The sequence below is a fragment of the Stigmatopora argus genome, chromosome 13 (genome assembly GCF_051989625.1).
Source record: "Stigmatopora argus isolate UIUO_Sarg chromosome 13, RoL_Sarg_1.0, whole genome shotgun sequence".
Classification (NCBI taxonomy): domain Eukaryota; kingdom Metazoa; phylum Chordata; class Actinopteri; order Syngnathiformes; family Syngnathidae; genus Stigmatopora; species Stigmatopora argus.
Window position 1 is genome coordinate 4,395,887 of NC_135399.1, and position 25,828 is coordinate 4,421,714.

The 25,828-nt window shown below is 39.4% G+C and overlaps 1 protein-coding gene across 1 annotated transcript; it reads left to right on the top strand.

Moving 5' to 3' along the window:
* Positions 1 to 3,916: 3,916 nt before the first annotated feature.
* Positions 3,917 to 25,244, top strand: lmln (leishmanolysin-like (metallopeptidase M8 family)). Its single transcript, XM_077617533.1, has 16 exons — positions 3,917 to 4,252; positions 6,146 to 6,246; positions 9,412 to 9,442; positions 10,491 to 10,573; positions 11,537 to 11,654; positions 13,389 to 13,567; positions 15,288 to 15,393; positions 16,463 to 16,557; positions 17,211 to 17,328; positions 17,828 to 17,935; positions 18,303 to 18,490; positions 20,189 to 20,321; positions 21,027 to 21,186; positions 22,308 to 22,438; positions 23,300 to 23,510; positions 25,099 to 25,244. Exons 1-16 carry the CDS (start codon positions 4,127 to 4,129, stop codon positions 25,185 to 25,187), a joined length of 1,977 nt encoding a protein of 658 aa, XP_077473659.1. The 5' UTR covers positions 3,917 to 4,126; the 3' UTR covers positions 25,188 to 25,244.
* Positions 25,245 to 25,828: the final 584 nt, after the last annotated feature.

The window sequence follows — 25,828 nt, forward strand, 5'->3', positions numbered from 1 at the left end:
GGCGGCACAGGGATGATGGGTTAGCATTTCCGCCTCACGGTTATGAGCTCAAGGGTTCAATCCCACCTTCCTTCAGGAGTTCACATCTTCTCACCGTGCCCGCATGGGACCTTTCTTTGCAGAGTGTGAGCATGAAAAGATTGTTTGTCTTTGTGCTCTGTAATTGGCTGGCAACCTGTTGAGAATGTGCCCTGCCTCTTGTCCAGTGAGCTAGTTAGGCTCTAGCAGCCTTGCGACCCTGATGAGGATCAGCGGTATTGATGATTAATAAATGAATTCCTGTCAGTGATTTCAGAAAGTAAAATGCATAAATTCTATCGACTGAAATATTCCCAATCGAATCTCGAGTGGCAGCATAAAGAATCAGGGGAAGTGGCTCCGAATGCAGGAACACAAAACGACATGTAGGTCAAGCAAGGGGATGGAAATACTGACAATGCCAATGACTGACAACAAGGTCCTAAAGTTAAGTATGAGTAAAAACTCAGGAGAGACGAAATGCCTGCCCTAAATGAAATGGCTTCATCACGTTCCCGATGATTACAGTGGATCCTACCTGCGTCCTTGGTTGAAAATTTTCACCTCTTTGCTCCCGATTATATTTACCATCATTTAATTCCTCACTCTGGTATTGTTTCCGCCTCATTCAAAATGACATCCATGTTGCCTGACTTCAAATATTTTTTCCTGAGGTCAAGAACGATGGTGAACTATCTTAAATACTAAAATTGTATTTGTATTGGCGTTCGTTCCTTTTTAACCTCGTACTCACAATGCCACGTGCTCGTTTTCTGTCCTGGAGGATTTTTTTTTTTTTTTTTTAAACACGGAAAACAGACACGCTGGAGCTCCAGGTCAGTTCTCAAAACAACATTCTTTATTTGCAAGAGAAAAGACAACCTCTGATGATCTGACTCACGTTTATAAATTATTTTCCAACAGCAGAGCTGCCAACTTCTATGGAATTTCCAGAATTGACCCAGACAAGCAACACAACCTCCGGGACTCTGGACAACCTCCCGGTGTAAATTATCAATTAAATTCTTTGAAGCAACCATTTCGGAAAAGTACCAAATTTAAATTCCTCGAAATTCACACCATTGTGACGGCTTCCGCAATCTTGATTTAACTGAACTGTAAACCGGAAGAATTCGGTAACACGAGTGCATTGTGAATCATCCGAGTTACAAGTTCTGACAAATGATTTGTCTTGGCAATCGATTCGGAATAGATTGCATTGGTAGCCTCTATCGCTTTAACATTTTCGTTTTTTTTTTTTTTTCATAAGGGAAGTAAGTATTCTTAAAGCTGACAAAAATCACCAGTCTTTTTTTTGGAAACAAATCCTGTAATTTCTGGGGTTGTTCTAAAGCATATGTGTCAAACCGATTCCGCCGAGGGCCGCAGTGGGTCCTGGTCTTTGTTCCAACCGATCCGATGCCGACATTTTAACCAATCAGGTGTCTTCTAAAATAAGTAGCACCTGACTTGAATTAACTGATTACACTTGCAAAAGTGATCCTCTTGTTGAGTTGGAATGAAAACCTGCACCCACTGCGGCCCTTTGAGGACCGGTTTGACACCCCTGTAAGTAGGGGTACACAGCACTGGTAAGTCTTATCAATATGCCTGCTTGGGTTAAGCGCAAAATGGATGGCAATTTGGATGAAACTTCTATGAAACCCAGACACTCGCAGAAGTTGATTGGATCATTTAATCCACGAAATATCACATGTTGAAGCCATCTCCTAAAGGACCGACATTTGCACATGCATGTGCGATACATTTACTATTTGTTGCTTATTTTCTGTTTTGCAGTAAGAAAACAACCATTACTGGATGAATTACTAACTTACTTTTGATATTAACCCTAATAATGGTAGAATGAATGACTAAAACACACGTAGAAGAACCCATACACAAAGCTAAACTTATTTTCATTATGCTGTACTTTTTCAATAGTTTGCAAAAACACAATATTTCAATTAATGTAAAAACATGATAATAACAGTTTGATTTAAATTTTCCTGCGTTTATTTTTTTACTTTTTATATTGATTTTGATTGACTCGCATTTGCTCTGGAAAAACTCCAGAAATGAGACAAGGGTACTCCTGAAAAGGGGGCAACAGAGGTTGACAGCTCTGCAACAGTTAAAAGTGGGCGTTCATTTGAATATTGGTGGGTGGGTTTCAGTTAAAAAGAAATCTCCAAGGATTTTTCTACGTCTAGCTCGTCTGTTAATTAACTTGATTAGCACTTAGGCCTGGCTGGATCACTCGGGCTATAATGGAACCTTCTTGGACAGCCAGGGTTTTACAAATAAGGAATTATGGGTTTCAAGACAAGTGTGGAATGTGCAACACATACAAGACTCAAGTGATAATATAAACAGGATACCTGTCAACCTCTGCCGATAACTGCCCTTATAAATGATTTATGATTCCCCTTACAAACCCCCAAAAAACCTTACAAACGTTTTTTGGGGGTTTGTAAGGGGAATCATAATCATTTATAAGTGCAGTTATCGGCAGAGGTTGACAGGTATGGATACGTGATTAGTGTGAGTAATGTCAAAAGGGTTATAGGCTGGTGAGGATATATTTTGAATACACATTTGCTAAAATGCTTCTTGAATTTAAAAATGCATGCATGTATTTTGGCCTTTATTGTTATTTTGAAAAAAATGGAAAAACTAAATGCTGTTACTTAAGGTGTACTTAATCCTACAATTCATCAAAGCACACACTAGATGCAAATATGCTAGGTTTATGGTCAAATCAACTCCAGCTAAAAGAACTCTCATATGTGGCTACCAACACTTGAAAAATCATTGACAATGCAAACCTTTTAGCAAAAATCAAAAAGTGTCATATCATATTATACAACAGGTTGAAGGCCAGTGAAGAAAAAAAGGGTTGCAGGATTCTGACTATTATCCTCAGCATTCGAGGGAAGTAATTTTGCTCCACTTAAATACTGTATTTTCTCACATATAAGCCGTATTTGTAACAAACAAACAAAATGAGGACTGAGCTTATACTGAGCTTTCGTCTGCTTATAATGATTTAATGTATCACATACGTATAATGACTAATATGCACATATATAATAATATCCCAGAATAACCCCAACATTCACATTTAGTATTTGTTGGTTATTTTCTGTTTTGCAGTAAGAAAACAACCATTACTGGATGAATTGCTAATTTCCTTATGATATTGACCTTAATAATGTGCTTTTGATTCATACAGTATCTCAGAATTACTACGTGCGGTGATTTTTCTCAAGATTTTCCCTTTAAAGTAACACATTTGTACTCCCTATTAAAACCATGAATATCGAGGTGAAAATTGATTGGGGGCGGCTTATACACGGGAAATTATAAAATTCAAAGAATTTAAGGCAACTTCAAAGGTGTGGTTTATACGTATATGCGAGAAAATACGGTACTCTGAACGAGCTGAAATATTGTCACACTTATTTGCGGTTCGATTTACAGCAAACTATATAAGCGTGGTTATGATTCAGGCTGGATGTGGAATAAAAGTTATAATCATTTTAAGTATGCCGTGAGATTTCTGTATCTGGTGTTCATGAAAAAAATGAGCTGAATTTGAATTATTTAATAAGGGACAGCACATATTAATGAACATATCTATCTATATTCATGTTAATCAACGTATATATGTAAATATGTAAGATTGTAGCCAAGGGCTAATTTCCATCTTCATTCCATCACCAGCTGTTTTAAAAAAAGAGTAATACATATCGCTATTTAAATTCAATTTTGGCCCTGATGAAAAATGAACGAAAAGTTACGGCGTTCTTTTCCTTTGGGAACTAAATGTAGATGTCTGAAGTACACTTTAAGTGGGTGTAAAGGCGTCGTCATTCGACAGCCATATTGCATCGGATTGTGACGTCAGAGCGAATCAATGTACTACACGAAATCCGGCTTTAGAGATAGAAGTAAAAACAACCTGTTTTTTGGTATCGGAATACACATTGTGTACTGATTGATTAATGCCAACTACAATGCAAGGATTGAACACGAGCAACAATGCAGCCGTGCAGTTGGTTTTGATTTTGACGTACAGTGTTTTGTTCACTTTTAAAACTGGAGTATGGATCTGAGATTAATAATAGAGAGCAAGCTATCTGCGTGCTGGATTATTTGTTTTGTCCTCATCTATGCCGTTTTAATCCGTTGCCACGGGACGTGCAAACACCATGTTCCGCTTCCAAATGAGGTAAACATTCTTCACGTTTTCTATAGTCGGAAAAGGTCAGTCGGATGTTCCATATTTGCTTCATATTATGGTTTATACATTGGCGGCTACATCACAATAGTAAATGTATCATCTCATCTCATTTGCTGAACCGCTGTATCCTCACTAGGCTCGCGTGCGGGGTGCTGGAGCCTATCCCATCTGATTTCGGGCCAGAGGCGGGGGACACCCTGAATTTGTGGCCAGCCAATCACAGGGCACAAGGAGAAACAACCAATAAAAACAATGTAACCTCTAAATCAGTGGTCCCCAACCACCGGTCCGCGAGCTACCTAGTGCCGGTCCATCAGAGTAAAAAATATTAACGTTTTCAATCTCGCCGTCCTACTTTAAATGAGAAAAGTTGTTATAATAATAATAAATAATAATTGGTATGGGGGCCCGGTGACACGAGTGGTTAGTGTCTCACAGCTCTGGGGTCCTGGGTTCAAATCCAGGTCATCTCCATCTGTATGGAGTTTGCATGTTGTCCCAGGCCTGCGTGGGTTTCCTCCGGGTACTCCGGTTTCCTCCCACATTCCAAAAACATGCATGGTAGGCTGATTGGACACTCTAAATTGCCCCTAGGTTTGGGTGTCAGTGTGAATGGTTGTCCATCTCCTTGTGCCCTGCGATTGGCTGGCCACCGATTCAGGGTGTCCCTCACAGCTGGCCTTGAGACAGGTGGGATTGGCTCCAGCAGCCCCCACGACCCTAATGGGGATAAAGCGGTTCAGAAAATGAGATGAGATAATTGCTATTATAATTGGGCCTTTTTTTGGCCGTCGTGGGTGTCGTTCGTACAACAACCCCACTCACACACAATTTTGTCTTAAGTTGTCGCCCTCCCCATTAAAATAGAAAGAGCTTTACCGGTCCGCGGTGAGAAAAAGGTTGGGGACCGCTGCTCTAAATGCCTGTTCCTATTATTTGTATTAAAGTGACCCAGTAGTAGTGGTAGTAAGAAATGCCCTAATAACAAACATTACATAAATATTACACACTCATACCTAGGGGCAATTTTGAGTGTCCAATCAGCCTATTATGCATGTTTTTGGAATGTGGGAGGAAATCGGAGTACCCGGAAACAACCCACGTAGGCCCGGGGAGAACATGCAAACTCCACACAGGTGGACCGACCTGGATTTGAACCCAGGTCCCCTACTGTGAGGCTGACGCACTAACCACTCATCCGCCGGGCCACCCTAGTGTCTGTATGTGGAGGGCAATTATGGAAACTTTGTAAAAAAACATCTCCTTTGGTTGTCCCTACAAATTAATAGCAAACACATTGCTAGATACTACTGTTTTTCTTAAATCTGAGTTAGGGACCGCCCACAAAAATCACCCAAACAAAAATATCTAATGACTAAAAATCAATAGAAAAATAATTCTCATTTTGCTACATTTCTGCAATAATAGGCAATCTGACGCAACTGCTTGCTTTAGATTTTTTTCATAATATTTATTATCTTGGTGGTGTGAGAGACAGCTAAAGAGCAACGATAGTAAAACAAAACAAAAAAAAACAGATTTCACCCCCAACAATGGAGTCATGTTTTCTCATTCTGATTCCTGGACTCAACAGAATGTCACTAAAGCTCCAGTTTTGACCAGATCTTCCATTTCAAAGATGCCAATTTATTTTACTTAGATGTCTCTTCTCCAAAATGGCTGGTGGTGAAATTTTGAGCTCTAGTAAGCAGCTGCCTATCATTAATGAATTAAAAAAAACAAAAAAACAAATCATAAGAGGCTGGTACTCTCTGCATTGAAGGGTCACAAAAAGAATATTTTAATAAAAACTGCAAATTCACATCAATTTTTGTTTTCAGTAAAATAATACCAATATTCTATTGCTTAATTCTCATTCAGGTTGTCCATCTTGTGCATTTGAAGCCTATGCATGTCTTTAAAAGAAATGCTGATGACCATTTTCTGAAGATTAAAATCATCTACGACCACAGTGTGGATGAGTGAGTATGCAAATGTAATTCATTGTCTGACAACACAATCATATACTATTTGCTGGTTGTTTTATTTATTTTATCATTTCTCAGGAGGGGAAGGCACTGCACTATATAGTGGTTTCCATGCCTTCCCATGAGGAAGCAGAGCCTGGGGAATCTGAGGTGGATTCTTTTATCTCTGTGGTTGCGGTCAATAACGTGGTTGAAAAAGCTCTTCTCTGGCAATATCCCGGGGTGGATGAGATCTGCCTAGAGTTTCTAAAGCAGTGGTTCTTAACCTGGGTTCGATCCGTGGCCGGATGATTCGCCTAAAGACGTTTCGCCGACAGACGTTTGACAGACGGACAGGTCGCCGAATGGACGTTCCACCGAACGGTCATTTGGCCGTTCGGCCGAACGGAGGTTTCGCCGGAACGGGATTTGCGCGCTCGCCCCGCCCCAGATCGTGTGTGTACAAGTTTTTCAACCTCGGCCCGCGGGCCATATACGGCCCGTTAGGATTTTTAATCTGGCCCGCCGCCGGCGTTGTCCAAATTATAGTAAAAATCAATGATTCATTTCCCTTTGCCGTTCATCACTCTCAATTTATTAGTCTACCGCAAATGGCAGCCCGGGAATAAGCACTCTTGGGCGGGCATGTCAGCCTGGGAATAAGCACTCTTGGGCGGGCATGTCAGCCCGGGAATAAGCACTCTTGGATGATGTAGCAGAACCGAGCCGTGAAATGACAGCAATCAGGTCAAATACATCCTAAAACAGCATTTAATGATCAAATACAAATACTGGAGCTCTTTGGACATTAGAACCGAGCCCAGGGAAGTGAATTCCTCGGTAAAATGTCGCGATGGTGTCGCGATAAGGCAAAAAAAACGTCTATATACGTCCATTCGCCAAACTGCTCAAAATGTGTTTAATGATTAAATACAAATACTAGTATTGTATATACAAATACTAGTATTTGTATTTAATCATTAAACGCTGTTTTCGGCTGGATTTGACCGAATTTGAGAGCATTTTGAGCCGTTTGGCGAATGGCCCTGTTCTTAAAATGGCCGACAAGCGACGACGTCTAGCTCCGTTGCCTCACAACGCGCATCGGAGATCTAGTCTGTATACACGATACCTATGGGAATACCAAGCAAAAAAAAGAAGGAAGACGACGAAGAATATGTGAATTTCCTTTTTCTTCTTTTAAATAAAATACTAGTATAAAATACAATACTAGTATTGTATATACAAATACTAGTATTTGTATTTAATCATTAAACGCTGTTTTCGGCTGGATTTGACCGAATCTGAGAGCATTTTGACCAGTTTGGCGAATGGACGTATATAGACGTTTTTTTTTGCCTTATCGCGACATCATCGCGACATTTTACCAAGGAATTCACTTCCCTGGGCTCGGTTCTAATGTCCAAAGAGCTCCAGTATTTGTATTTGATCATTAAATGCTGTTTTAGGATGTATTTGACCTGATTGCTGTCATTTCACAGCTCGGTTCTGCTACATCTGCCCGCCCAAGAGTGCTTATTCTCGGGCTGAAATGCCCGCCCAAGAGTGTTTATTCCCGGGCTGCCATTGACGGTAGACTAATAAATTGAGAGTGATGAGCGGCAAAGGGAAATGAATCATTGATTTTTACATCTGCAACATCGTGTGGGCATTGGGGACAGTGCCTCTGTATTGGCAGACCGTGGAGGTGGTTACCCTTTTTAAAAGGTGGGATCAGAGGGTGTGTTTAAATTATTGGGGATCACACTCCTCAGTCTCCCTCGGAAGGTCTATTTAGGGGTACTGGAGAAGTCCTTGCTAGGGAACAGTGGATTAACTCTACACCCTCAACTGGGTTCTTATGGGCTTATGGTGTCCCCCAGGAAGTATTGGGGGAGTGTTCTGCCAGTATTGGTACAGCAATCTTGAATTATTTCCTCCAAATCTGAGACAAAGGTCTTTGGTCGAATAAGGTAGAGTATAAGTATTTCGGTGTCTTGTTCCAAAGTGAGGGAGGAATGGACCAGGACATCGACAGGTGGATCGGTGTGGCGTCTGCAGTGATGCGGACTCTGCATTGGTCTGTCGTAAAGGAGCCTTTGCCTCTTGACTCAGCTCTCTATTTACCGGTCCATCTACATTCCTACCTTCACTTATCGTTATGAACTGTCGGTCATAACTGAAAGAACAGGATGGAGGTGGCCGAAATCTGTGTCCTCCTCTGGGATTCTGGGCTCTCCCTTAGGGACAGAGTGAGAATCCCCAGTATTCGAGAGGGGCTCAGATTAGAGCCCCTGGTCCTCCACATCAAGAAGAACCAGATGAGATGGCTTAGGCATCCTATTAGAATGCCTCCCGTATGCCTCCTTAGGGAGGTCTTCCGGGGATGTCCCACTGGGTGGAGGGTGAAAGAAGATAAAACTACCTCCCGCTTTCCATCTGGATAGCCTAAAAATTGGATTTCGGGTGCCAATCTGAACAAGTTCCTATGGAAAAATTCTGCTTTCTGCTCAAATCGGAAAAGGCCCAAAATTCTATCTCAAATCAAATCAAAAGCCTTTTTTTGTCATCATACACAGCTGCGTATAACGAAATTGGTGGTGCTACTCCAAGCTTTTCAAAGTGTGTTTTCCCAGTAAAAAAAAACAAATAGTAGTATAAAAGTATAAAAAGTCACATCCCGGCTAGGTGAATTCTAAAATATTGCAGTCTAAGATATTGCACATTGTTATTGCACACCCCGAAGTTATTGCACAGAAGGGATTGTGTGTCGTGCTAACGCAAGTTCAGAGTCCTGATGGCTGTGGGAAAAAATGTCCTTAAGTCTATCTGTCCGTGCTTTGTGAGACCTGTATGGTCTGCCAAAGGGCAGCAGCTGGAACAGGTTGTGACCAGGGTGGTATTGGTCCCTGACAATGTTCCTGGCTCTGTTGAGGTAGCGAGGGCAGGCAATGTCATCCAGTGAGGGCAGAGAGCAGCCGATGATTTTCTCACCAGTTCTTTTAAGCTAACACCAAATTATTTTCATGATATTCCACAAGTATGTTGAGGTCTACACACAAATTTAAAACGTGATATTTGAGACACAATGAGCCATGAATTATCAGCCATTTCTTATTTCATTTCATCAAATTTTCAAAGACAAACTTTCCTTAAACAACTATCTCTCTTTACCTACAGGCTCCCTGCAATCAAAAGAAGACTGGTGAAGGTAATAATTCCCTCATTTTCCTGCGAACACAGATGGTAGGCAGTCTTCTCCATTAATTGTTTTATGACATTTGTTACATAATTTAAAACATGGTTCCACATTTTTCATTCGGTAGAGGAACACAAGAACTGGGTGTCACACCTGCTGCCTGTAATCACAATTTCACAGACAAATAATAGAAAATACAAAAGCACACACTAATCCCAGTTATTCTCTTGGGAAATATTCATCAGTAAATAGTAGAAACAGAATAGAAAGTATAGACCCACCGATTTTCGGCGGACATATTTGACAACGTGATGGATAGCGGTATCAGCCTTATTTTAATCCGATCGGCCAATATGAAGAAATCAATTTAAAACTGGGTTATTTTGGCTCAGATGCAGTTTCTCTTCACTCTCTCTTGCCTGCTGTCTTGTGCTCAGTTCACAACCACGCCTATCATAAACGACCTGTCACAGATGCTTTTAAGGGATCTTTTATCTTGCCCTCCCTCCGAATTGAGTGCTGAGTGAGAACACACACACCTAGAGTTACCAATGCAAATGTGAAGCGTTTAAAAGAGCAGCAAAAACAGCTCGCTCTCTCACAGCGCCGGTGTTTTAACGTGCAACCACACGCATACAAATGCATTCAATTCAAAGTTGAATTGTACATTGGTGGTTATGTAACATACATAAACATAATTTATAAGAATCCTCAATATATTTCTTAATAAATGTATGGTTAGAATAGATGATTTTGAATTTGTCATTTCTTTAGTATATTAACAAATTTTTGAGTGATTTAATAAAGTTCAATTAAGTTCAGTGCTTCCATTATTCAAGTTTTACTCCAATTTGTGTACTTCTGTTCCAAATATTGGGTATCTGCCTTCTCTCTACTAATAATCAGTGTATATATGTCAGTTTATATATCAAGTACATAATAACAAGCAGAAATTCTGACACGCCGGGAAGACGGAGTACGATAGCAGATCCCTCCCTGAAATCTCTGAGAGCATGAGATCTATTGTACAAGTAACGAGTTTAATTGTGTTTACCCTTAGGATAAGCTGTTTCCCCAGGCAATTGACTATCTGCAGAAAGCCTTATTTGTGAGGCACAGGGTCAGCCCTATTCTTCTCAGTAGGTATGTGTCTTCTGTAAATTCAAAGATATACCATTCATTGAAGGTGCGCCTTATACTCCGGTGTGTCTTATAGTGCGCCTTATACTCCGGTGTGTCTTATAGTGCAAAAATACGATAAATGATATACAGTATACAGGTCCACCGTTTGACAGTCTGAAGGCACCAATATATAGCAAGCGAAGTCCATGCATTCCAGAATTGATATGATCATTAGACAGATTTTGCCACTGTTGTTGCACCATGAGAATGCTATACTGCCTCCAAGAACTCTTGGAAAGGCTTGACGAAATTATGACACCATGGCAATAATCACCCAGCTTTCCTGCCCTAGTGGATGTGCTCCATGGAAGGTGTATGTTGACATGAGCTGTAGTCTTTTAATCAACATCCTATATTGATTTTGATACAATAACAATACAGTTTAATTTTTTTTAAATTAATTTAATTAGGGTGTTTTAGTTTCATCCCTACTTTAGAGAAACGTAACTTTCCGAACTAATGGAAATTGTTGCATTAAGAACAACATACATAATACACTCATAGAGCAGGACAACAATGTTTTAAAAAAACTGACATTGTCCAAAAGTGAATACAGTTGTACCTCTATTTAAAATTAATTCGTTCCAGAGCTTTTTTCGTAACTTGAAAATTTCGTAAGTAGAGTTGTACTTTATATTTAAATTCGCTAATTCGTTCCACGGTCTTTACACAACTACCAACTAAACCCTTGAAAATTGGTCAATGTGTCCCAATTTTGTATGAAAAATGTGAGGACATGCACAAAAATGAGAGAAAATTATAAGGAAATGATTTATTAATGTCTTTAAATAAATAAATTAAAAAATTTCGTAACCTGAAAATTTCGTACCTCGAGGCATTCGTAGGTAGAGGTATGACTATTCATGTTTTTATTTTTTTTATACATGAAAAATAAAATGTTTTTGTTTATATATCCCTCTACAGACAATGTGCAACTAATCAGTATCTCAAGAGGAGGGATGATCCGCATCGCTACTGTCAGAATGCCTGTGCAAATATCACCTATTGTGGCCCAATCATTGTACCTCAGCACCACTTGCAGGTCGGAAGCATTATTTTTACGGCACGACAATGGTGCAATTTTTAACTTTAATTTGTGTGGTGCAATTAATCACGCTAATATGCACAAAATCCAATTGAAAAATCCAAATGTTTTACTTTCAGTTTGATTTATATAATAAGGAACAGCACATATTAATGAACATTTATATTCATATTAATGAACATATATTTGTAAATAAGTAAGATTGTAGCCGAGGGCTAATTTCCATCTTTAGGTCTTTGTGTAGGTTGAAGATAAACGATAACACGTACTAGGCACACACACACACACACACACACACACACACACACACACACACACACGGAGCACAGTTTTAGACAACGTTGTGATCGCAATTTTGTTCATCTAACAGCCAGGCTTTAAGATGATTAGAGAAGAGGTTCAAAGACGGGAGTTCACGTTATTTGCAATTGAGTTCCAGGTATCTGCGGCACAGACAGAGAAAGTGCTTTGGCTGAATGCACTAAAATTAAATGTATTCAATGTTCAATGTAAATATTAAATATAAAATGTATTAAATGGAGTGGTTAGCGCGTCGGCCTCACAGCTCTGGGGTCCTGGGTTCGAATCCAGGTCACGTCCACCTATGTGGAGTTTGCGTGTTCTCCCCGGGCCTGCGTGGGTTTCTTCCGGGTACTCCGGTTTCCTCCCACATTCCAAAAACATGCATGGTGGGCTGATTGGACACTGTAAATTCCCCCTGTGTATGAGTGTGAGTGTGCTTGGCTGTCCTTCTCCTTGTGCCTTGCGATCGGCTGGCCACCGATTCAGGGTGTCCCCCGTCTCTGGCCCATAGACAGCTGGGATTGGCTCCAGCACCCCCTGTGACCCTAATGAGGATAAAGCGGTTCAGAAAATGAGATGAGATTTATTAAATGGAAATTAAATGTATTGTCAACCCCATTTTTTATAACACTATGACAGTTAAAGTGCAAATACTTATAACATTTTTTGATAGTTTCGGGTGGAAAAATTATTCAATGTAAATATCAAAAGTATGCAAATATGAAAGTAATCTTGTGATGTGTAATGTTGTGAAATGTTTTTAAAATTATATAACATTGTACAATTGTGAAATTTACAATTCTCTAAAGTGATAATTAAATAAAAAAGTGCAATCATACCTCTTCTCATGAGAGAAACTAAATGAGTTCAATCAAATATGAAAATCTGTTTAGCATAGAATGTCATCTTCAAAACGCACCAGTGATTCCTGTTTGAGATTTACACACTACTTTTAAATACCAATTCTCTATTTACCTTGCGGTATCACACTTCATAAAATGACTGTGGTGTAAAAATATAAATATTGCATCAGATTTAACAAAACATATTTTGAAGAAAATTGGATTGGAAGTTTAAAAAAAAGTCAGCACCAGAACATCACCCAAAAAATAAACATGGTAAACCCTTTATCGCTCACGAATGCACACTGGGAGTTTTAGTTTGATTTATTTAATAAGGGACAGCACATATTAATGAACATATTTATATTGATAAATCTGTTTAATTGCTCAGTTTCCAGTAAAATACTTACCCAAAAGTCCATAACAATTGAGAATACTAAGGAAAAAAGTTCAACAAAATATCATAGAAAAAAGTCAAAATCTAACTGCGGTTTTCAAATACAATTGCCCCACTTAAATTTGGATCGGGATTTAATAAACAAGACTTTTTTAATGTTCTTTATTCAAATTTCTCTTTAATTTTTAGCAATGCAAGATGTGTGTTGAGTCGGGGAAGTCCTGTGCTCCATCAGGTCCCCCTGACGGCCCAGGGGTGGAAGGGTTTGACTTCATCCTCTATGTCAGTGGTATTGTCACAAAACGATGTGGACTGGAGAACATTGTGGCTTATGCAGCTTACTGCCAGCTGGAGTCAGTGCTGGACAGGTAGTAGGGGTAGCCTTGTACTACAGTAATACCTTGACATACGAGTGCCCCGACATACGGGGAATTTGAAATACGAGTAAAATTCCGAGCAAATATTTACCTTGAGATATGAGACAAATTTTGAGATACGAGCATTCAGGACGGCCAGGTGGCCAGGCCACGAGAGGTTGTTTATGATTTCAGTGTCTTTCTCGCCGCATCTCCGTCGTGCAAAGATCTCTACGAGCACTGTGGGGAGCGTTGCATGTTGTGGGGTTTTTTGCGTTAGTCTGTGCAGAAGTCAGGGAAAGACAATGGGTCCAAAGCAAGCCGTTGCAATGAAGGGTAGTGTGAAGAAAAGGCGTATGATGACAATCGATATTAAGCACGAAATAATCGAAAAACGTGAGTATTGTACGCGTGACTGAGCTGGCTCGCCAATATGAATAGAAAAGCAGGAAGTTCGCCTCGAGAGCCGGGGTGGAATACATGAACCTTTTGGCCTTGGTTATTGCACAAGAAGGATTAAATTTAGTGTAACGTAAGATTAAAACTTTTTTTAGGTGTGCGTGTAAAGGAATCTAAGTTCATTTAAGTTACATTTAAAGTTTATGTTACGTTACGAGCGCATCCGTCAAGTCTCTCCCATCCGCAAACTCCGCATTGTATTAAATGTGTCATTTTATTATTAAACGTCATAACCACTAGGTATTTGTTACTCTGTTAGTAGATGGTGATTTACAACGAATAAAAATATTTTTTTCCATTGTAATATCCGTTTTTGGGCTGTTTTTTCAGAGGGTGGGAACAAATTTATTTGTATTTAGTTCATTTCAATGGGAAACGCTGATTTGAGATACGAGTAAATCGACATACGAGCTCAGTCCTGGAACGCATTAAGCTCGTATCTCAAGGTATGACTGTACAGTAAACTTTAATATTATTGATTTATTTTTTGGAAGCGTATAGATTTTTTTATGTGTAACTTGCCCATATACAATACATACATGCATGTATTATTGTTTCGTTGCTGTCAAATTGGCCAACAAGGACAATAACTTTTATTCAATTTCTCATTGTATGAACTCTTTTAAACTGACAACAAAGGGTGAGTTTGCTTGAAAGGACGATTCGCCGAAAGACGTTTGGCCGACGGACGTTTGGCCGACGGACAGTTCGCCGAACGGACGTTTCGCCGAAATGGGATTCGCGCGCTCGCCCCGCCCCCGGATCGTGTTTGTACATGTTTTTCAACCTCGTCCCGCGCGCCATATACGGCCCGTTACAGAGTACGTACAAGTACGTACTACAATGTGCTGCCAATTTTTTATATTTTTTATTTTATCCTTGCGTTTAAAGTAGTAGCCATTTGGAGATCACGCAGAACAGTACGTGACAGAAGAAATAGAGAAAATAAAGTAGTAGTAACAGTAAGTACTACTGTAATGAAATTGTAAACGTCTTTCGGCGAATCGTCCGAGTACCGTGAGTTTGACAGTCTGGAGATGGAGACTGTGATTAACTATCAATTCCATTCTCAACTGTAGAAATACTCTCGTGTCTTTGAAGAGTACTGTTTGTTCGGAACAATGTTGCCAAAGGGCCAATTTGTCAGTAATAACATCATGAGAATTAGTTATTTTGTTTTGAGTGACTCACTTCTTGTGCATTGTTATAATAATGGAAGTTCATTATACTGCATTGTGGAGTACATCATTTTCTTGCCATTTTCTTTCTGTAGACCTATAGCTGGTTATGCCAACTTGTGTCCCGCCATGATCTCGTCCCAGCCTCAAGAATTTGAAGGAATGCTCTCCACTGTGAAACACGAGATCATCCATGCTCTGGTCAGTATGTTTTTGTTGTTGTTTTTTTTTCAACCAAAGGTAAAAAAATCTTATAGAAAGTAAAACCCCTTTTTAAAAAAGCCAATCATTCATTGATTTAAATCAATACATCATTACCCTCAGAGAATAATTGCAAGTCATTTATACATGCTGTCATAGTATCACAACTCAGGTTGTTCTTTGTGGTCCTGCTATGCTGTCATTTAGGAACCAATTTGTCTTGAAATTTGGTCACTCTGTAGCATGGGCCAGGAATGGTCAATCCTCAGAGCCTGATTTTTTTTTTTTAATTATTATTTTTTGTATCGGGGTGATTATTTAAATGAAGAATTTTTAGATTAGATTAGATTATGCATCCCTTATTCGGGAAATTTAACTGTCACAGTAGCAAGAGGGTAAGAATACACACACAGGAAAAGACATTTTAGGCATACAGTGGTACCTCGACATACGAGCACCCCGACATACGACCAATTCGAGATACGAGTAAAATTTCAAGCAAATAATTAAAAAAAGATAAAAACATGAATATTCTTTTTTGGACAATGCGAGTTTTTCTTTTTAAACATTGTAGTCCTGCCCTATGACTGTAGTTTGTAATTGTGTAAAGACAGTGGAACAAATTAGAGAATTTACATATAAAGTACACCTCTACTTACGAAATTTTCAAGTTAAGAAAAAAGCTCTGGAACCAATTAATTTAAAATAGAGGTACAACTGTATTCACTTTTGGACAATGTCAGGTTTTTTTAAAACATTGTTGTCCTGCTCTGAGTGTATGTTGTTCTTAATGCAACAATTTCCATAAGTTCGGAAAGTTACGTTTCTGTAAAGTAGGGATGAAACTAAAACACCCTAATTATAATTAATTAAAAAAAGGAAACTGTATTGTTATTGTATCAATACATCAACACAACACACACACACATATAAATATGGTTATCTTAAACATCAAAGTGGGGTAATAATCCAAAAGAATAAGACAGTGAAGAAGGCAAATACTTTTTAGGTTTATTTTTTCAACAGTTTAAGAAAATTTTGTAATCATTCAAAGTTATCTTTCCACCAGGGATTTTCTGCCGGTCTGTTTGCTTTCTACCGGGATGCTGATGGTAAACCTTTGACTCCTCGCTTTTCCAGTGGCCTTCCTGCTTTTAATGAGAGGTGATTGCTTTTTTTAATTAGTGGAGACATTGTCCAAATTTAATAATTTTTATCGGATTTTACACTAATTGTGCATTTACACCACTTCTAAAACCAGAAAACCACATTTGTGTGAAATCTGAAAAAAAGAAACATATGAGACATTGAGAAACAATGAGGAGCAGGCATAACAAATGAAACCTCATATTTGCCGTTCTTTTTTTTTCTCAAATCCATCTCGCCTCTCCCATTTCCGTATCTACGGCAAAATCTGTCTAATTTTAGTACTATTAAACACATTTTAGTACTATTAAACCACTAGTTATTTCTTACTTTGATAATAGATGGCGAAATAGAACAAATAAAAATGTTTTTTCCAATCCAATATCCTTTTTTTGGTGTTTTTTCAGATGGTTGGAATGAATTAATTTGTTTTTAGTTCATTTCTATGGAAAACGTTCATTTGAGTTACGAGTAAATAGACATACGATCTCAGTCCCGGAGCGCATTAAGCTCGTACCTCGAGGTACCACTGTAAAAATAAAACCATAGTCATTTGGTTGATTAACCATATTTTAAAGCAAAAAAAAAAGGTTGATTAATGATATTGATGATCTTTGGGTTCAACATAATCATTTAAATCTCCAAATTATTTATGTATACCTCTGTCCCAGTCAGGGTCTGTATCAGTGGAGTGAGGCAGTGATCAAGCGTGTCAACAGACTGTGGGACATTAGAGGGGGACTAATGGTGCGGCATGAAGTCCATGTCGTTGTAACTCCACGGGTTGTGGTAAGAAGTCACCTTTGCTTTTGTTCAAAATAACTGAAAAGTTTCACCTATTCAAACCTGTTTTGCTCATATGTAGAGCAACCATATCAAAATATCTATATAAAGCAACCAATCCCTTCGGTAGGATGTTATATAGTAGCTCTGCTAATGGCTGGACTTGAGTGTTGAATGGTGGTCAAATAAAAACCCTGAGAGAGGTTCTGTAACTCTGGCTTAAATTGACTTGGATTGCAGTCTCGGATTTATAGGTGTGTGTGGAAATTAGAAAATGTATGAAATTGTCTGTGGATAAGAATACATTGTTTTATAAATATACTTTCTGCAGTCATATTTACTAACATTTGTTGGGACAGGGAATTAACTGACTTTATTTATAATTTATTAAGTCACAAATATACCGATTAGGTCCATTTGGCATCAATTCAAAACAAATGTATAGTTAGTTCTATTTTGCATTTCCGAAAAGGCCCACTTTATTTCTTTTTATCTCTGTGGCTAGGAGGAGGCAAGAGAGCATTTCAAGTGTCCAATCTTAGAAGGAATGGAGCTGGAGAATCAAGGGGGTAGGGGGACTGAACTTAATCACTGGGAAAAAAGACTTTTGGAGGTAAGTATGTTTAATTTAGGGTGTACCGTAATTTCTGTACCATAAGGTGCATCAGGGTACCTTTTTACCTATTTTGAAATCAGTTTCATATATAAGGCACACTGCATTATGAGGCGCAATAGTAATACTACTAGTAGTACTAGTATTACTAGTAGTAATGGTGGTTGGGGATTGTGCTATACACCCACTAGATGAACCTGTGCTAAAGGGAATTTCATGCCAAGATTTACCAATATTGATCCATAAATAAGGCACATCAGTTTGTAAGGCCCATTGAAAAAAATTAAGCCTTTTAGTTCCTCCGGATAATGTGGAAAATATAGGAATTAAAAAAGTTACAATCATTATTTTCTTGTTCCTTAATAAGAATGAAGCCATGACGGGCTCACACACCCAAAACAGAGTGTTTTCCCGAATGACGCTGGCCATCATGGAGGACACAGGGTGGTACCGAGCTAACTATAGCCTGGCCGAGACACTGAACTGGGGACGTGGACTTGGCTGTGATTTTGTCATGAAAAGCTGCAAGTTCTGGATGGACAAACAGAGACAGAGGTCCATAATACAGATACTTTATTTTTCATTATGTGGCATTGAGTCATTGTTATTTGTACACCATTCATTTGTTGTAGTAGCACAAAAGTGTTTTCATAATTATTATGATTATTTTTATAACCTAAGATGCCATTTTAACAGGATTTCACAATAATTTGCATTGAAAGTCTTGCCTGATAATTGGTGTCTTGGTGTACAATTGTGATGTCTCTAATCTTTGCTGTGCTTGTAAACCAGATGAAAAGGATTACCGTATTTTCTCGCATATTGACCGCCTCCGCGTATAACCCGCACCCCTTAAAATTGCCTTCCAATCGTTCAATTTTACGATTTCTCTCGTATATGATGCCCCCTGATTCACAATTTTCACCTCCATATTAATGGTTCTAATAGGGAGTACAAATGTGTTACTTTGAAGAGAAAATCTTAAGAAAACTCATCCCACGTGTTATTTCCTAGATACTGTATGAATCGAAAGGATCGTCTGCTCAATTGCACATCCCGAAAGGGTGTTGCCTGCACGTGAACGAATTCAAAAAGGAAGTCATGTGAGCAGTACAACCAGGAAGTGTGTCCGTAGCGGTCTTGTTTTCACCAAGTCTCTGAGTGCAATAATAGCATGAGATACACATTACGCAGTTATCAAGGCTGGCCAGTCAGAGTACGTTTACCTACGGGAGGATGGCGGCTCCCTGAGCGAGCAATCGCAGGCACAAGTCAGTGAGTTTTTCCCACGTTTTATGAAAGATACGTTTTTTTTTCTTGAATTTCATTCACAGACGTCAAAATTAATTTTGTTTAGCGTTTTATCTGTTTATCTTTTCTATATTTTGAAATTACGGATCAGCCGCATTGCCTTGCATTATGGCATTTTGTCTTTGTCAACTTGCAGTTTTGTGCAGGTCCAGTCTAATTTGTGCGGGTATTAGCCGTACTCTTGATTCAGTCATCATTTTTTTTACAAATACGGCGTACATGTGAGAAAATACAGTACTACTTACACAGGAACATTGAACTTTCACTCAAATTAAGTTTTCATCACTAAACTCAGTACTCACTGCTGATTCAGGCTGTAAATATGATTCAATAATTTTATCAGACCATGCCTTTGTCTCCATAAACATATGTACATATATAGTACATTTGCAAAAACCTAAATACATTGCTATTATGGCACTTTAAAACTCAACTCTTATTTAACAGGATTTTTGTGGAACATAAGACGGACCTAACTTTTGTGGGGCTTGCTCTAAAAATCTGCAAGATTTCAACCCCCATAAAAGAAGAAGCACAGATTGTCCTCTTGATGTAAATTTTTTAAACTCTCGCTAAAAAAAAAGATAAAAAGCTGTATTTACTTATTTGATCTTGACAAAGGTATGACATTTGCCTGAGGGTAACTAAACCATATAAACCTAAATGTATGATTATTATCAATAAGCATAGGTTTAGTACACCAAAGTTTCCCCTCTGGAACTAATTATTCCCAAATATACTCTCTTGGTTATCTCTCTTTTGTTTCATTTCCTACAAGATTTTTATATCACCGAAAGTTTGGCCTTTACTAATTTTGCAATCTTTCTGAGTTCCCTAACATTTTTTGCGTTCCATTCCCTACCACAATATACTAACCATGTGGATTGAAAAGAAGTGTTCAATATTTCATTCTTAATGAAGGTGATCTGTATCTTTTTTCAGACAACATACTCTTATGCCTTACTGTGGTACTGTGCGAGCCTCTCCTTTGCAGCTGATGTGCAGACAGGACCACCTAGCTGTGGCTGTCTGCAACTTGCAAAAATACCCCCTGGAGTTGCCACTGGAGTATCAGGTATGGATTAGCGGTGTTAATGTAATCTCATTTTCTGAACTGCTTTATCCTCACAAGGGTCGCGGGGGTGCTGGAGCCTATCCCAGCCGACTTCGGGCCAGCCAATCGCAGGGCACAAGGAGACAAACAACCATTCACGCTCACACTCATACCTAGGGGCAATTTAGAGTGTCCAATCAGCCTACCATGCATGTCTTTGGAATGTGGGAGGAAACCGGAGTACCCGGAGAAAACCCACTCAAGCCCAGGGAGAACATGCAAACTCCACACAGGTGTACCTCTCGCTCTCCTCTCCGCAAAATCCGTCTAATTTTCGTGCTATTAAACACATTTTAGTACTATTACACCACTAGTTATTTGTTACTTTGTTAATAGATGGCGAATTAGAACAAATAAAAATGTTTTTCCAATCCAATAGCCTGTTTTTGGTGTTTTTTCAGAGGATTGGAACGAATTTTTTTTTTTTGTTCTTCTCTATGGGAAACGTTCGTTTGAGTTACGAGAAAATCGACATACGAGCTCAGTCCCGGAACGCATTAAGCTCGTATCTCGAGGTACCACTGTACATCTAAATACTATCAGCTCCGTTAGGTAATAGCAAAATGGTGCAAAAGGGCTCGCTTCGAACACATTTTTCGAAGATATCCATATGAAGGATTTGATGTTATGATGTCCATTTTAATTATCATGTATATGTTTATGTAGTATTTTGAACAGATTCCAGATGTAACTCCTGACCAGCTGTCATTTTTTGGGGGTGCGGTGGAGATTGCTGACTTCTGTCCTTTTAGTCAAGATTTTAGCTGGCACGCGAGTGGAGAGTATCAGAGGAATTCGAACTGCAGAGTATCAGCAAACCAACCAGGTAATTTTCATACCGTCATACATAAATCCCTCCATAGCAAAATTAAATTACGGAGCTTTTTAGTCACATGTTGTGATCATTTGTTTCTACATTACTTTTCCTGTGGCCTTTTTAGAAGCAACAGATCAGCCAATATGGAGACTAAGATATCACTGAGACAAATGAGATTTCAGAAAAGCAGATTTAATCAGAGGAGACCTCATTGTCTCATCTTATTTTCATTTTTATTGTCTCTCACATCTTGTTTTCTTTAGGCATTCTCATTGACCTCAGTAACGGCAGGTCTGTTTTTTTCAGTTTTTTTTTAGATTAGAGGCAATGTTAAAATTTGCATTCATAAACTATCTATTTTTTATAGTTTTACTCAGTTTTAATGGAGGATTTAAATATCTAGAACTGCCGTTTTAATATGTTATAGCTTTAATAGCCTATTGGGGTTTGCAAACAATGTGTTTATTGAAATATTATGCCTAGACAGAAAATGGTTTCAAGTGGCCAGTTAGAGAAAAATAGAGAGACATGATAAAATATCACAATTACCTGGGAATATCTAACGTTATACATTCTTCAAATCAGGAGGATAGCCAGGGAGGGAAAAACATACATATACAGTAATCCTTTGAATATTGTGACTTCACTACATCAGGGTTTTTTTTCTCGGGGATTTTCTTTTTGTTAATTAAATTGTTTTTGTAAATTCATAAAAATGTGAAAATCCACGCTGAAACTCGCAAGCAGAAGCCACTCCCCTGCCCTCCGCTTGCTACTAGGACCCAGCACTGAAGTAAAAAAAAAAGAAAAATATTTTTATTTTTATTTCATTTTTTATAATAGGGGTGACTCTACTTTGCGGTTTTTCGTTTATCGTGGCCATGTCTGGTCTACATTAACCGCGATAATTGAGGGATTATTGTAGCGTACTACTATATATACTGCCAAAAGGACCTAGGGGCCTAGGAAAGGTAAAATGATGGAATAGAATTGTGCCTAATTTTTTAAATTATTTAACAACCACACCCTTGCATGTGTCCTGATCAGAAGCTCTCACTGCAATCAAATATAAGTTTTATGTAAATCTACTTCAATATAATCTGGTTTGTTATTTCTGTCTTTATATTCAGACTGGTGGAGAAATTATGCAGCGGAGTCCTATGGACCAAACTCTATCTGTGTGTACCAGAAGTCAGCTTTTGTAATGGAGCAGTGCACCAAAAAGGTCACTTATCCTGACTGGGGTTCTGGTTGCTACGAGGTACTGTCAATAATTACTTTGACCGAAGGACAGTTATTATATTTATTGAAAACAAAAAATAAATGCACTTTTGCAGCATAATAATGACAAACAAAACAGTGAAGAAACGAACCAGAGTCAAGTTACTTTTGAAAAGTAAAGAGTTGTAGTTATCGTTACTTTTTTGAAAAAGACATATTACATCTCATCTCATTCTCTGAACCCCTTTATCCTCATTAGGGTTGCGGGGGGTGCTGGAACCTATCGCAGCTGACTCTTGGCCAGAGGCAGGGGACACCCTGAATCGGTGGCCAGCTGATTGCAGGGCACAAGGAGACGGACAACCATGCACACTCGCACTCATACCTAGGGGCAATTTAGAGTGTCCAATCAACCTACCGTGCATGTTTTTGGAATGTGGGAAGAAACCGGAGTACCCGGAGGAAACCCACGCAGACCAGGGGAGAACATGCAAACTCAACACAGGTGGACGAGACCTGGATTTGAACCTAGGACCCCGAGCTGTGAGGACGACGTGCTAACCACTCATGCCATATATTACATTAAAAATAAATAAATAAAAATAGTATAAAATATTATTCGGCTGGCCACCAGTTCAGGGTGTCCCTTGCCTGGTGCCCAGATAGGCTCTAGCACCCCCTAGTAAGTTTGCAGCATGCTTTTGTTTAAACAGATTTTTGTGTGTCTGTAAACTGGGTTTTTGTGTCTGTTAGTAAGCCATACTTGTAAGACCCGCCCTACGCTGTCATATGTCTCTGACTGGGTTACCCAGACATCTTGCCCTTTATCTAATTTTAAGTTTTCAATGTATGTTGTATGTTTACATTATATATTATTATTATTATTATATGTCTATCACAGGTATTATGCTCACCTCAGGGCCTGACAGTGCACATTCAGGGACACACCTTCCTCTGTCTCTATCAAGGTCATCTCCTGAGTGTGAGTGTGCTTGTCAGAGACTGGGTATATAACGGTGTCCTGATCTGCCCTGCCTGTACCGACTTCTGTGATTACTGTCCGGTGCTCCAGGAGCTCCCAACAATGAATATCTCCAGGATTAAGACCATCGGTATGTATTTTATCTACACATTTAAACATACGTTTACTTTAGTTTGTTGTACGCTAAACAAGGCAATGCAGCATCTTTTGAAAAGATAATGAAGAAAAGGGTTGAAGAGGCTTATTTTTTCCTGTTGTTTGTGGTTATGCACCAAACAGCAGCTGAGAGTACCCACCCTTTTTAGAGTCCTTGCAAGTGGTTCCAGAGAGTGCCCCTACTGGGGAATCCCTCCTTTTGGGGGACTTAAATGCTCATGCGGCCAATGACAGCATGATTGGAAGAACCGTTCCGCTGATCAGAACCCGAGGGGGGTTCAATTGTTGGACTTCTGCGCTCGCCATTTATTGTCAATAATGAACACCATGTTCAAACATAAGGGTATCCATATGTGCACTTAGCACAAGGACACCTTTGGTCGTAGTTCGATGATCGACTTTGTTGTTCTGTCATCGGACTTGCGGCCGCATGTCTTAAACAATTGGGTGAAAAGAGGGGCGCAGCTGTCAACTCATCACCACTTGGTGGTGAGTTTGCTCCGATAGTGGGTGGAAGATGCCGGTCAGGCCTGGCAGACTCAAACATTTTGTGAGGATATGCTGGGAACCCCTGGTGGAGTCCCCAGTCAGAAAGAGTGGACACCAGCAGTAAGCAGAGCTGCCAACTACTCCGGAATTTCAGGAGTTTACCCGGAAATGCAACGCAAACTCCGGGACTCCGGACAACCTCCTTAAACTCCGGAAATCCCCAAAAATTGTCACTTAATTTTTTTTTTAAGCAACCATTTCAGAAAAGTACCAAATTTCCAATTTAAATGCCTCAAAATTCAAACCATCGCTACGGCTTCCGCCATCTTGATACAACTGCACTGTAAACCAGAAGACTTCGGTAACAAGAGTGCATTGTGAATCATCCGAGTTACAAATTCTGATGAATGATTTGTCTTGTGTGACTTCAGTGCAAATGGATATTGTGTGAATCGCATTCACTCTGGATAAACTCTGCAAATGGGACAAGGGTACTCCTGAAATGGGGTCGAGGGAGGTTGACAGCTCTGAGTAAGGGATGTCATCAGGCTGGAAAAGGAGTCCTATCGGGCCTTTTTGGCCTGTGGGACTTCGGAGGCAGCTGACGGATGCTGGCCAAGCGGCACGTGGCTCTGGTGATCTTTCACCCAAAAACCTGGAAATCAGAGGAATGGGCCCATGGAGAATGTTTTCCGGGTGGCTTCAAGGAAATTTTGGTCCACCATCTGACGTATCAGGAGAGAAGTGGTGCACCGTCAACACAGTTGGTGCTGTTGACCTCGACTCGGGATGTTGTGAATCGGTGGGCCGAATATTTTGAGGACCTCCTAAACTCCACCGACATGTCTTCCCATGGGGAAGCACAGCCTGGGGACTCTGAGGCAGATTCACACATCTCTGGGATTGAAATCATTGAGGTGGTTAAAAAAAACTCCTCGGTGAAAAGGCCCTGAGGCTTCCAGTCGGAGTTTCTAAAGGTTGATTGGGTTGACTAAAAAAGTTGGGGGTGATTTTTTTGGACTATACCAATTTATGAATACATGCAAATATTTGGATTTGCCATTGTGTTTCAGATCCATGCTCCAAGTCTTCTGGTACACCTGTCAATTTCAGTCTCCAGTCCACCCTTATTGCTGTGCTGCTCACCTGCCAATGCAACTGACAAAACTAAAAGCAACATTTGACCTCAAATAAATAGCTTTGTGTTGCACTTTTCCTATTTAAACCATTCCTTTGTCTTTTATTATACTTATCGTATTCAAAATTTCAGGTTACGTGAATCCAATGAGAATAATCTTGAAAATAAAACAATAAATTAACAACAAAGAAAGATCAAACAGGCTTTTCTTTGTATTTTGGCCCTAGGAAAGGAAAAGGAGGAGGCAGCTACCTCAAACAGTTTATAGCATTGGCTTCCTTGTTGCCATGGATGCAATATGGTGTGACACAAGGACTCACACTGCCTTTTAATGCCTTCTGGGTATGTCTGTCTTAATTGGGTGACTCAATCGTTGAATGTACAGGTGTCAAACCAATTCCCCAAAGGGCCTAGTCACTAGGCCCTTTGGGGAAAACCTGCACCCACTAGGCCCTAGTGGGTGCAGGTTTTCTGACCAAACATTGAAGATGACGACACCTTATTAGTGTTATTAGTAGTTGATTGCAGGTAGTTGCTGCTTGTTTCAGCAGAAACCTCAATTAATGGTTTAAACCAGGGGTCCTCCCACTTTTTTCCTCAAAGATCTATCGTATTTTCTCGCATGTAAGCCGCATTTGTAACGAAAAAAATGATGACTGAATCAA